General features: G+C 39.9%; 1 protein-coding gene across 4 annotated transcripts in view; it reads left to right on the top strand.

Moving 5' to 3' along the window:
- Positions 1 to 14,498, top strand: part of LOC126336849 (mediator of RNA polymerase II transcription subunit 12) — a 356,148-nt gene that overhangs the window by 21,827 nt on the left and 319,823 nt on the right. For 3 of the 4 annotated variants that reach the window (XM_050000937.1, XM_050000940.1, XM_050000938.1), the window contains 2 exons: positions 404 to 651; positions 11,237 to 11,493. In XM_050000937.1, the coding sequence (XP_049856894.1) occupies positions 404 to 651; positions 11,237 to 11,493 (505 nt within the window). The remainder of the gene's footprint in view (positions 1 to 403; positions 652 to 11,236; positions 11,494 to 14,498) is intronic. The other variant, XM_050000939.1, reaches the window with a different exon arrangement.

Here is a 14,498-nt window from a genome sequence, read left to right as displayed (position 1 = left end):
GTTGTATGGAGTCCATTACTTTTTCTTGAATGACAGGCTTAGATGTGAATGGGGTACAGTGTGCTTGGTGCACAATACGGTGATCTTTTCTATGGTGGTCAATCGTGGTTGACCACAATCTTGATGATGAGTCTGCCCTCATGTTTCAATACAGCCAAACATTGGGCGACTGTCACATCCAAACGCCCCACAAATGTGTTTATTGTACAATTCAACTAGCTGGCAAAATGAAGGTGCACAGTGAAGCACCTTTCAAACTCAGGTAAACCTCTAGAGAATTATTTACTTGTATCTCAAGTTGACTTTATTTATGTGAAGTTAAGTGTTATACTTTAACTTATTTTTCCTTATAAAAGTCTGCAGAGTTGAATACTTCACCTTAAGCTTGTTTATTTGTCTGCAGAATGGACTGGAACACTCATCAAGTTCCTGAAGGATCAGTTAACAAAGCTTCAAGAATATTACCAGCAGTCGTGTTCAGGAGGTGGGGGTCCAGGCTCCACGCCGACAACAGCAAGCACTCAGCCAGGAGCTTCTCCTGCCTCTCAGACATCGCAGTCACAAACTCAGGGCTCCTCTATGAGTGATGAACTACGTACCAACTTACGGCAGTGGCATTACTGCGTGCAACTTGCCAAGTATCTTTATGAGGTTTGTTTTTTCTTACATTTCTTCTTATGTTTTTGTTTACTGTACAATTGATGAGCAGTCAGGAAGATAAACATAATTATATTTATTGGAGTACCTGCCAAGCAATATGCTGTTGTGATACCAAAACATAATGCTACTTGTTTTATGATATGCTTGCTCTGTGGCTTTAATGTTTTTACCTACTTAGTTGGCATTCAAATGATTTGAAAGAAGTTTTTTTACAATGTAAACTATTCCATTGTAGTAAGCAGTAATCAAGCAATTCTTAAAATTTCCATTCTGGGTAAAAGATGATGTGTTGATAAGATTTGACATTTTTCTTTACTGAAATTTCCATGCTGAAGTATTGCATATTTTATAGCCATGGGTTTATTACAAGAGCAAATGTAAGAGGGCAGGAAGAAATTTCTGTCTGCCAATAAGAGAACATGTTCTTATATGTAACAAATATGTTTGTTTTTCAATATAGTAAATTTTTATGTCAGTGCACTTTTATCCAGTTTGCAGATGCCATTTCTAAAGTGAGGTTTGTAAAGGACTGCCAAAACCTCACGGTTGGATACAAAACGTATTTCAGTCTAGAGTGTTTATTAACAGCTGATGACTGCTGTATTTAACTTGTGTGGCAATGTTTTGACTTCTTTGGCAATGTCTGTTCCAGACCTATAATTCCATGCAGCTACACCTAATGTTACTGCCTTAATGCTCCCTTATTAGCCTGGTGTAGAGATTCGACCTTGCAACTCATGTGACTTATCTCAGGGTCCAGCCATGATTTCTTTAAGTCAAGTGGCTATAAAACAAAACACTGCTTCTATACATAAATAAAGTGTAGACTGGTTTCATTTGACTCTGTATATTGTCCTAAACTTTCACAAATGGTTAAACATTACGTGGGAAGTTACTACTCTCAGAACCAACTAATATTACTCTCTCAAAGACCTCTCGTTAATGCGTCTGTGAATAGTATATAACAACAATTGCTTATAGTCATATTCATCTTCCTCAGGGCCAGAGATCTTCTATGGCCTTCATTACTCCTTGCTCCACTGAAATTACAAATGCTCCCCAGGAGTTGGACTCCGTACTTGTTGAGTAATACTTTCCCATAGTATGTGGCCCGATGATTACAAACTAATTGTGATCACACACATTTTTACTCTCAGCTCTATATTTGATGTACATGATAATACCCTTCCATGGATGGCTGGATCACTAAAAGTCATAAGTTTGTTTAAATGTGGCAGTCTGTGGAAGTCGTAAATTGCCAGATTGGCTGTATTCAACAATTTGTCCCTTTTCAATTTTTCCATCAAATTTAGTGTGTTCCAGGAAATATTGACTATAATATGTTTGGCAGATGAAATCAGCTTCACTTTTTGGCACTGGGCCACTGACTTGCATCCACTGATTTACCTTTGACCACTGCTTCATTTCTGGTAGGAATTCGTGGATCGAAGTCTGAACCACAGTAAGCAATTAGTGCTTAAATGAGTTGGATCTTTGTAAAATAGGCCAAATGTTGTAATGGTTTTTGCACTTTCTTTTGCGCAGCATTCAGCATGTATGGAACCATCTTTTACAAAGTCTATTTTGCACATAGAATGTATGATACTAATTCTTTCGACGTGCGAATCGTATGAGTTATTTCACATGCCTGTAGTCAAAGATAATAATAATGTCGTGTGACGAGGGCCTCCCGTTGGGTAGACCGCTCGCCTGGTGCAAGTCTTTTGATTTGACGCCACTTCGGCGACTTGTGCGTTGATGGGGATGAAATGATGATTAGGACAACACAACACCCAGTCCCTGAGTGGAGAAAATCTCCGACCCAGCTGGGAATCGAACCCGGGCCTTTTGGTTTGACAGTCTGTCGCGCTGACCACTCAGCTACCAGGGGCAGATGTAGTCATGGATAATCTGATACCATATTATACATTTTCTCAGTGTTTTCATTTGTGGTTGCAGTTATGGGATGCGTTCCACAAGACTCATTCTAAGAAAAATATGTCTACATTTGAATTTGTTGCTATGATCAGTCAAGTGCTTTCATTGCCCATCTTCTTCTTGGTTTTCCTCTATATCTTTGATCTTCCGTTCTTTGGAACATACTTGGTGAGTCTTCTCCTCTGACAATATGCTCAAAGTACATTAATTTCATCTGAGATATTTTGACCTCAGAAGGTAATTTAGATTTTTTGTTTTTTTCGGGGCCATTTTATTTATTTATTCTTTTTTGGTCCATGAAACACTCGAGATCCTTCTCCAAACCCACATTTCAAAAGAGTCAAATTTCTTGCAATCTTTTTTTTTTCCATTACTCGCATCAGAACAAAATTATGAGAAAGATCAAAGTTTCAGCCATATTTATTTTAGTCAGTAGTGACCATCTCCTTTCCATTAGAAACTTGTTTAATTTAATTGTAGTAGTTTTCCCAAGTTGTACCCTCTTTCTTCTTTACTCAGTACAAAAGCTTTTATTTGTTTTCGTAGGCCCTAAAAATATGTATTTGTAGACTTCTTCAATGATATCTTCATCTATCACCACATTAGTGTTCATACTCGGTGTCAAAATTTTTGTTTTCTTCAGATTTGGCCTTAAGCTAACCTTTTCACTTTCTTTTCATATTGTTTACTAGCATACTTTTAATGTCTTCTTCACTGCCTGCTGTAAGTGTTGTGTCATCTACACATCTTGAGTTGTTGATCAAATGTCCCCCAATTTTAATTTGAACACATCTGACAGACAGTCTTGAAAGAAACTAAAACAGAACAGGACCATAATATGTTTGGTGTTTCCGAAAAGTAAAATTAAAATGTTTCATCACAACATTAGGAGGCTAAAAAATAAGATAGATCAGCTTCTTGTGTGCCTAAAAGATGTGGCAAATTTGAGATGATAGATGTTTTGTGCTTCTCTAAACACCGTGCAATCACAGGAATGGATAACATAAATAGCAGGTATTATAGACTAGTACCATTTTCATGTAGAGTTAACGTGGAAAAAGGATGGGTTGCAACACGCACAAAAATTGGAGAACAGTCAGAAATATTGAAACAAACAGTTTGTGTTCAAATCAGAATGTAGAGGCATATACTTGTGAAATGTTACTGCAGAATATATCTCTGGTAATTGTAACAGTCTATAGATTCCCTCTAGGAAACTTTCAGATATTTATGAGAAATCTGTCACACAAGAAGAAACAGTTAGTAGTTTGTGGAGATTTCAGTGTAGACAGGAAAAATGAACTGGAATCATTATTTGCATGTTTCAAACTAACTTCAGAAGTTAATTTTCCAACTGATGTGCAACAAGGCAGCAGGATAACACATTTATAGACAGTTCTCAGGCTGCAACAATGTGTACCAATTGTTAATGGGCTATCTTATCATCATGCACAATTATTGAAATAAACAACATAGCTCCTTACAGCACAGAAGCTAGTTTGTAGAGAGCAATGAGAATAGGCTACTGTATTTTAAGAGTAAGTTAAAAGAGGTGGTAGGGGATGAGTTATATAGTGAAAGTGATGCTAATATCAAATTCAATTTATTCTATTATGAATTTGTGCCAGTATTTCAAAGTAGCTTTCCTAAGAAGTTACCCAGAAGATTCATTACAAAAACAAGTAAGACTTGAACAACTAGAGGGATAGAAACCTCATGTAAGAGGAAGAGGGAAATTTGTATGAAGATGAAAATAAGTCATGGTTAGATGTTACTTGCATACTACATAAAATGCTGAAGTATTTTAAAGAAAGTCATAAATGTCCAGAAGTATGTACATCCTGACAGAAATCAGTAATGCAGATAATAAGATTAAAACCATACGGGATATTGTAAATTCACAAGTAGTGAGTACTTAAGGCTCTTTCAAAATTTAGCAGCAAAAATAGGATTAAATCGTTCAGTTTCCACATAACTTTACGGAAATGGACATTGCATCAACATCCTTCACTGAAATTAATAGAATTAGAAAAACTCTATAAAGCAAAAGCTCATGTAGGATTTATTGAATTTCAGATAGATTTCTGAAAATTTGCTCTTACATTATATGTAATGTCCTCAGTGACATGGGTAATATATCACCAGCACAGATAATTTTTCCAGGCAGATTAAAATATGCAATTGTTTAATCACCTTACAAGAAAGGTGACAACAAAGACATAAATCATTATTCCCCAATTTCCTTGCTGACATCTTTTTCCAGAATAATTGAGACAGTAATGTACTCAAGAGTAGCCTCACATTTTAGTAGAAGCAATTTACTTAGCACAACAGTTCGGATACCAGAAAGGTTACTGATCTGAGAGTGCAATTTCTACATCCACCCACCAAATATTGTAACCCTTAAATAATAAAATTTTGCCAGCTGGTATTTTTTGTCTTCTTTCTAAGGTGTTAAATTGTGTAGATCATTTTACTTTTGTAGAAAAACTTAAGTTTTATCAAATAGATGGCATTACACACAAGTTTTATCAAATAGATGGCATTACACACATCTGGTTTGAATCATACTTAACAGACAGAATGCAGAACATTGTGCTGAATAATTCAAACAATGTTGAAAAGGTAGACAATTTTAGTGACTTGGGAGAAATCACAAAGTGGATACAACAGGTTCAATTGTAGGTCCAATCTTATTCCTTATGTATGTGAATGACCTTCCACTGAACATTCAATGAGCAGAACTGGTACTTTTTGCATAGGATACTAGTGTTTTAATAAATCCCATTAGAGAGAAAGCAACAGAAGCAATTTTAATGATGTTTCTCGAAGAATTAATTGTTCAGTTCTGTATAACGAACAGAGTCTTACCAATAATTAATGTTGCACATGAACATGAGTCAGTAGATGTGGTAAAACACTCCACATTTTTGTAACAATATTAGAGAAGGAAAGTTGCTACTCATCATATAGCGGAGATGCTGAGTCGCAAATCTTTTTGTTGTAGCTATAATTGTGTGGATCTTTTTGTTGTGCCCATCGTGACTCAGCATCTTCGCTATATGGTGAGTAGCAGCTTTCCTTCTCTAATATTGTTACAGTCCTTCCTGGATTTTCCATTGTTTTAATGTTCTCCAAATTTTTGGGTGTACGTATTGATGAAAACATGAACTGGATGAAGCATACTACTGAGTATCTCAAACAGTTCAGTTTAACTAAATCTGCTCGTTCTATAACTGCTAGTCTTGGAACCAAGGGAATCATCCAGCAGACATATTTTGTACATTTCCACTCAATAATGCAGTAGGGAATAATTTTCTTAACTCGCTTGATTGCACAAAAGCAAGCAGCGAGAATAAAATGTGGTGTTTACTGCCAGTAATGGTGTTGGTACTTCAAAAAGTTTGGCATTTTAATTGTACCACCACAATACACATATTTACTAATGAAATTCATCATAAATAATTTATCACAATTTGTGGAGAATAATGACGTCCACTCCTACAACACTGGAGAAAAAATGACTCTTATTACCCATTATCAAAACTGTCTGTGGTTCAGAAAGGGGTTCAATATGCAACAAGAAAAATTTTTTGATCATTTGCCCAATAACACAAAATGACAGGCAGGAAAGCAAGTTTTAAAACTAACCTGTCTTCTGGACAACTCATTTTATTTGATGGGTGAATTTCTATTTAAGAGACAGTAGCCTCTAAAAAAGGTACATCTGTCCTTGTCTCATTCCACATTGTTTCAATAAAAGATCCAATTAAATGATCTAGGAAACATGTACCTAACTAGTTATCTCTCACCATTTATTAATTGTTGAAAATGAAGAAGTAGGCTGGATACACACATTTAACTACTTGGGCACCCCTTCTTGTCGTAACTAGGTAAATCAGTTACTTGCCAGTTAAAACCAAGAACTTAACAAACCTAGTAAATCTTTGCAGTTGTGAAACCAACTTTTCAGTTGGGGACAGCTTTAATTTTACACTTGTGACTGCTGTCACTTTCTTCCCTGGATTGTCCTTATTATACCAAAAGTCAGTCATCTGTTTTTTGATGCTGTCATATCAATCCATGTCACACATGTGAATGAGTTAGAGAGACTGTGTTTTTCTTTGGTGAAATACCAGTTTGGCATTGGTGCTATAGTGGAAGAACCATGTTTTAGAAAATTGTCTTTTGCATCCTCCATTGCAGTGAGATAACTCTCTGCAGTAACTAGGGCTAACACCTTTCAGTCCAGCCATCAACCAAACAACAGAGTGCTGCAGGTTGCTGCATCCCAAGGCACCTGTTTCTCTACTGTAGCATATCATTGCTTCAGAGCCATTGCGGTATCTAGTGACACCACATCTTCTGAATACAGTGGTGCTATAGCCATCGCTAGCTCACCTCAGCATTCTACATGACATGTCCGCTGGACAGCTTTATAGTATGCGACTCCCCAATCAGTCGACATCAGGAGTTCACATCTGTGGTTCTCTGGGCCAGGAGCTGACTGCACAAATGGTCCCATAATAAAGTGTTCCATTCACTACAGGGCAGTGCACACCAGTCAGAGCCACAGCCTCACATACCGCATCTGGACTGCTGAGTCTTTGCAAGTGCTTCAGCCATAGACTACTCCCATGTGCAGATGTTTCCTGGCTATGTCAGTGCTACCCTGCTAAGATGTACAGTGTACCTAACTCAGTAGTGTAACAGTGCAGCTAGTACTTTCAAGATGTCAACCCTTATCAGATCAAGACAACCTTTAAGTTGAAGCTGTTTTCTGTTGTTCTTGCTTAAGGCACTGTATAATAAGATTCAGTTATTCTTTTTGCTTCCTGTGCTCATCTGTGCATTGTAGCATGCACCTCTCACAGCATGATACAGCATTGGTACAAGGTAAAAGCTTATTTTCTGTAATACTCTCATCTCAACAGTGGCGAAGAGGGTACACATTTTAGTAATGACTGTTTATTCCCGAGACTTCATTCCCTGTGTCGTCTTGCTTAACTGTGTAGCCCTCCTGTCTTGTATTTTTGTGCCGTCTGTGCAGTATTTTTTGTGGTTCTGCTCCACATTCAGGTATAGACCAGTTACGGGCTGTTTTCTTTGGCTTACTTGCATTTGTGTGTTCCTTCCTTACATTCTATGGCATTGTGTCTATTTTGTTTCATTGTCTGTTGCTTCCGAGTTACATATAGTAATTGCCTGTTTTGTGCTTTCCAGTTCTTTGATAACATAGTTTTTTATGAGAGACTTTGCGCTGTGTGCATTACCTGTTATTCACTGTTTGCTCTTACAGCATAGTGTTTTGATCTTCATTTATGTATGCACAGTTTCTACTTTACACGTTCGATGACTATATACCTTTTTTTTTATGCCTTGATCCTTGCTAGTGATAGAGTACATTATTTCTTTTGTTATTACAGTATTTTGCTGAGTTAGATGCTTGTACTGTTAAATGCTCCTGTTCTGCTCCCAATGCTTTACTGTAAGTGATAGAAACTCTTTCAAGTGAACATGACTTTGATGCCATACATATGCTTTTCGCATTTTAGCCACCTGTGTGGGCACCGATTACTGTGTGTTCTGTGTGCTATTCATTTGCGCTGACGTAACTGTCTGTGGTGAAACAATGTTAAGAGAGACGATTCGTGACTGCTAGCTACAGACGGTTCAACATTCATTAATTTGAGATTGTGCATTTCTGTGGCCAGTTAGACTGTTCGGTGGTTTCCTGTTATGCTGTCACGGTTCTTGGACATTACGTAACTCAATAGTTGTTCAAGAAGACCCGGGTCAGTCAAGTTGACTGTTATTGTATGCTTATTTGTCATGGCTGATCCACCACAGGAACTGCCATAAACTCAGCTTGTGCAGTCATGAGGGCGGTCTATACAGCTGTTGCCCCACACACATTTCGTGCAGTGTGCAGTGACAGTGCCACTTCCAAATGTGGGATATGTCATCACTGCTTCTGCTCGCAGTCTGGAAATTACAGCATACCTAAAGCTTCTCTTCCAGGAGCTTGCCTGTCCCAACATTGCTTTGACCCAGGTGTGTTCGACACAGACTCCGCCTCCTTGAATTTATGGCCCACATTCCTCGCACAGCTGACATACTTCCTCCAGGCCTCTGCATTCCCCATTGATTGTCTTCTGTCTCCTCTGGCAGCTCAAGGCTCAAGCAGTGTGCACTTCCTCTTTGGCTCCATCACTTGCACAGGCCCCAGCACCTCCACAGTTCCTCCTCCTCGGTCTTCATCACCTCTTCAGGTTCTAGTGCCACCAGCACCCTGTCCGCAGGCCTCCTCGATGCCCCCCCCCCCCCCCCCCTCCCACCCCGCCCCATCTGTCATCTCCTCTCTTGTGATTCCTATGCCCTCTCCTCCTGTCCCCTTCGTGACCGCCTCCTCTTGGTCCAGTGCAAGCATCACTCAGTCATTTGTCCCCTCCCCTCACCGTACCTTGTCCTCTCCACTGACCACACCTTGTCCCCTCCGCTGATTGCACCTTGTTCCCTCTGCTGACTACAACTTTTCTCCTGCTGCCATGTTACCCTTTATTTGGCTATCCTTTGTGCCTGGAGCAGCATCTGCTCCATAAGGAAAAGGGATGCAGGACCTGTGGCCGATGGCTTTTGATTCACCCACCAACCAAATAGCAGACTGTCGTGAGTTGCCACTCAACCAAGGTGCATGCAACTCAGCCACAGCACATCATGTCTGCAGCAAGCATTGAAGTATCTGGTGGTGCCAAGTGCGCTGGATACAGTGCTAGTTCACCTCATTGAGACACATGTTGCAGTTTCCTATTATTCTTCCTCTGTACAGCTATATGGGATGCCACTCAGCTTGTCGCCAGGCAGTTGGTGTTGGGAACTTGCAGCTATGATTCTCTGGGCCAGGAGCCGACCGAGCAAGTGGTTCCACAGTCAGAGTTCAATTCTTCACAGTGCAGTGCACACCAGTCGGAGCCTGCAATCTTGCATACTGTGTCCAGACCACAGAATCTTTGCAAGTGCTTCAATCGCAGATTATGCTCACATACGAAAGTTTTCTGACTATGTCAGTATGTCAGTACTACCCTTTTAGGGTGGACAGTATACTTAGTGGTTGTGTTAGCATCACAGTGTGGCTTTTACATTCAAGAAATTGTCATTGTGTTTGTTCTCAATCCTTATCAGACCAGGACAATCTTTTAGTTGAAACTTCAGAAGCTTGAGGTACTGTCTAATAAATTTCTATTGTTCTGTTGGCTACTTGGGCACTTCTGTTCATTGTAGTTTCCACGTCCCACAGTGGGATTGATCACCATCTGTTCAGGGGATAATATTTTTGGGATTGTGTGTAAACAAACATGCAATGTCAAAACATCATGCCGGTTATTGTGGACAATCACATGTGATGAACCAACATGAAGCGTGTCACCTGTCTGGCCCAATTAACTGACAAATATGTAGTCTGTACTGAGTTACATTATACGGTTACATGACCTGTATCCATTTGTGCTAATTAAACATACTGAAGCAGTGTAGGCACAAGCCAGAACCCAGTGCGGAAATAAGAATGCTTACCAACACCTAGAAGTTCAGCATTTATGCCATGCCAACATTTCCACAATTACAACCCAGGTTCTAGGGCAATAACCAGCGTTTCAGGGTATTTCAACAGCACTTGGTGTGCCATGCACATGACCTCAACTGCAATAAGACCTACATTGTCTTGTATAAAAGCAGGTAGTCTTGCCAGGATGGGCATGTTGATACAGCCTGCCATCCTGTCAGCATCTGCTATGTACGCTGTTGGTGTGAGGCCACCAATGTTCTTCCTGTTGGTGCACGTCATTGTCGGATAGGGCAAGGGTCAAACCATTGCCCTCCTAGTCACAGAGGAGCTGGGCACCTGGAAGCACCTGTTACTACATCGGGGTAGGATGCAGCTGTCCTGTCAGCAGTGTAACAATGTAAGGCTGCCGCATCTGATGCAACACTACCAAGTGACTGTACAAGTCCATGGCACTATTGGGGCAGCAGCAGCCATTGTCCTCTTGACACTGCTGATCGCCACTGTAGGACGCAAGATTGATGCTTGACCATGCCTATGGAACATGGACACTATGGGTCGGCATTGGGTCCCATCACCAGATGTAAATGCTTTAACTTGTTGGTGTACTAAATAGTTTACAGGCATGACGTCTGCCTTGTTGCAGGCACCTTCTCCTTATGCCAGCATCCTGTAGCCTTTGCCAACCCATTGAACCCACAATGCCCAGCTGAGAGAGCTATCGTTGTCTTGACCACTAGAAGAATGGCACTTCCACCCCTGTGTAGTGGTCTTGCACCGCTGATCCTGCTACATTTTGGCACCCAATGGGACATGTGATCAGCCATCTTGCTGCATCACTAAAATACTTAACACTGTCATCATATGTATGTTCCACAGAAGCATGACAGCACAATTGTTCCACTAATTAAGGAAATAGATTGAGATACCTTATACTGTTCGTGAAGACTGATGTTCCAGCCAGAAGAAATATAAATATTGAACTTGTAATTTATTTTGATGATGTTGAATTTTTAAATCGATGCCTTTTCTGGTAGCAAAAGCTTACAATAAAAAAAATGTTGTTGTTATGCAAAGCAGGAGGGCCTTCTCGAACGACAAGAGTTTCTGCAATGGGTGCTGGAACTTCTGGACCGCATGCGTTCTTCGAGCAGCACAGATGATGGAGTTCTACGATTGTTGCTTCCACTCGCTCTTCAATACCTTGATGAGTATGTTCAGTCAGAACTCCTTGCCCGTCGATTAGCGTACCTGTGTGCACGCAAATTAGCACAGATGTCACAGACACTGCCTGATCCTGCATCACCTGCCCTTGCATCTCCGCAGAGTCCAAGGTAAGGATCAAATTATCGTTGCATTGGTAATTGTCAAATAAGTGTATTCTTTCAGCGTGAGGAAAAACGTAAATACTTCACAGATCCACTGCCTAATTTACTTTGAAATATAAATTTTTGCCTTGTTTTTCCTGGCATTTGGACATTTTCTGGAAGGGCTGTTTTGACTTTTTCCTATGTTTTCATGATTTTTATGTTATAAGTGCGCAAAACTTTCAGGGGACCTTTGAGTTTGTTTAACAAAACCTGTATCAGGTGGAGTAAATGAACCTGGGATATTCTTAAATGGAGGCCGTCATCTGCATGTGTATTTGAAAGGAATGGGGTAATTACCTAAAGTCAATGGAGGTGGACAAATTTAGTGTATTGTAAACACTGTCCTATTGTTACATGTATAGGTAATAATTTTGTTTGAAGGTGGCAGCTCATGGTGCCGTGGTTTGGTTTGCTGACTCTCAGTCAGGGAGCCCCAGTTTCAGTTCCTGGCCAGATCAGGGATTTTCTCTGCTTGGAACTAGATGTGTGTGTGTTGTCCCCATCCCCATTTCATTACAACATGGAAGTCACCAAAGTGGCATCAAATGAAAAGACTTGCACCAGACAGCTCAACTTCCCACCCCCACCCCACCCCAGATGGGGACTCCTGTTCAAAAATGCCACTTCACTTTCTTTTTTTCTTTTTCTTTCCTCCTCCTCTGAAGAATCCTATGTAAAACTAGCAATAAAACATAAACAGTAGCTAATTAGTATAACTGAAGAAGCAGCAGCTCTCTCTCTCTCTCTCTCTCTCTCTCCCCGTCTCTCTCTCTCTCTCTCTCTCTCTCTCTCTCTCTCTCTCTCTCTCTCTCTCTCTCTCTCTCTGTCCTCACTCCCCCCCCCCCCCCCCCCTCCCTCCATCCCCCTCCCGTCCCTCCGCCCAAGTGATGACTTGCCTGCTAGTATGTTAATATGTGTGGTTACTTAGGTAATTTTGCTGGCATATGTATAAATAGCTTTGCAGTCTTATAGTGAGAGAGTGTTTTTAACACAGTGACCAGTACAATTACATGTCTCTTTTCTGACCCCAAACTATGACTTTAAAACTGTGACAAGTTTCATCAAAATTGAGCTCAGTGGCAGTGAGTGAGTATTTTACTGCAGACATCATCTTGTGCTCCATCAGAAAGTAAAACACATGCACCTCCTGCCCAACCTCATAAAAAAAGTCTTGCATGTGTATGTTTAGACTCCTTCCTTGAGGGCCCCCAGTGCCAGTCAAACTCGTTTGTAAGTACAGTGAAACCCAGCTTTTTACACTTCTCAAGGAGCTTCAAAAAAATTGTGTAAAATGCGGGAAAATGTGGGAAATAACATTTTCAGGATATTCTGTTGCATTTTCGCACCATATGTATGATATATGTACATAACAGGCATCAAAAGACTTGTCAGGGACTTGTTTATTAGCTAATAAAGGTTTGTTATCTAATAAAAACCGCTGATGTAACCGGAACTGATAACTTTGTGGGAAGTAGGAATGTATGACTCAATTTCATAAATCATAATTGATGTTTTTGAAATCCTGTAGCTGTCATTTGTTATTTAAATAATGAAATACTGCACTAGTTACATACTTTTTCATGCTTAACATGACTTGTTTCGAGAATTTTTTCTTGTTGTCAAGTGCAAATATGTACATAAGTACTTTGTGTGGTGTTTGAATATGTGTTATTCTGTGTCTCTTGCACTGTAGTCATCTTTTTGACATTATCAGGTACTATGCCTCCTCAGTTATATAGAAAATCACACACATGCAAACTATCATTTACATTATTTGTTTGTGTAACATCACAAAAAATACATACCTAAATACTGCACTTGACAATGAGGATAAATCCTCGAAACGCCTTTTGCTCAGCATGGGGGGGTGGGGGAACATAACCGGCGCTGTGGTGTTTAAACTGAAAACAGTTGAGTAATGCAAAGTGAATGACTGTGTTGACTAGCACTCCAAGTGGCCAAGCACCGAAACACACTAAATGTGGTTTGACAAAGGTGTCACATTGATCACAAAATCACAAAACTGTGTTTGTACAGTAGAGACAGTTTGGAAATGGTTGTGATTGGTCATGATATCTCCATTCGAACGAACCTAGTTACTCCCATCAGCCACCACACCAAGTAGAGCTTAGCAGCGGCAGGAGGTACTGCACGAATTGTTCCAACTTTTACATGTTAACCGTTTCAAATCCACCGAGTAGAGTGTCCAGGTGTCAAGAAACCTAACCACATAATATTTATAAAGACTACTGGATGGCCAACACAATGCAGAGTCATTTTTTCTCCACGAACATTTTTTCCTACTGCTTAAATTGCTGGAAAGTTATAAATATGTTGACACAAAATTGGGTGCAAATTAACATTGTGGGCATAGGAAATTTGACAGGAATGATAAAAAATGTTGTAAATGGTGGGAAAATGTTAATTCCAGGAATGTTAAAGAAGGGTTATACTGTACAAATATTTTTATGATCAGTCTTGTTTCTTTCATGTCGTGCTTCCTACCAGGGCTGCCTCATGTACAGATTTGCAGGCTTGCATGTCCCTCAGCAATATTTGTTTTTTGTTTAATGCATTTCCATTTTGAGCTTTCTGTACAAATGAAGAAGTAGCACATTGTTTATTTCTTTTGAAATATGTGTGTTCTAAGTTCCAAATGCAGTCAAATGGGATGAAAACATGCTGACAGTGACTTCTGTTGCACTGTATTTGCAAACGCGTATCTGGGTGTCTACATCTACATCCATCATCTGCAAACCACCATGAAGTCGATGGCAGAGGATAGGTCCCATTGTACCATTTATTAGGGTTGCTTCCTGTTCCATTCACGAATGGAGCATGGAAAGAATGATTCTTTGAATGCCTTTGCGCGCACAGTAATTATTCTAATCTTTTCTTCATGATTCCTTTGTGAGCATACATAGCAAGTTGTTATATATTCCTAGAGTTATAGTTTGAAGCTGGTTCTT

The sequence above is a fragment of the Schistocerca gregaria genome, chromosome 2 (genome assembly GCF_023897955.1).
Source record: "Schistocerca gregaria isolate iqSchGreg1 chromosome 2, iqSchGreg1.2, whole genome shotgun sequence".
Taxonomy (NCBI): domain Eukaryota; kingdom Metazoa; phylum Arthropoda; class Insecta; order Orthoptera; family Acrididae; genus Schistocerca; species Schistocerca gregaria.
The sequence above is the reverse complement of the archived record's forward strand: the minus strand, read 5'-3'. Positions and strand labels throughout refer to the sequence as shown.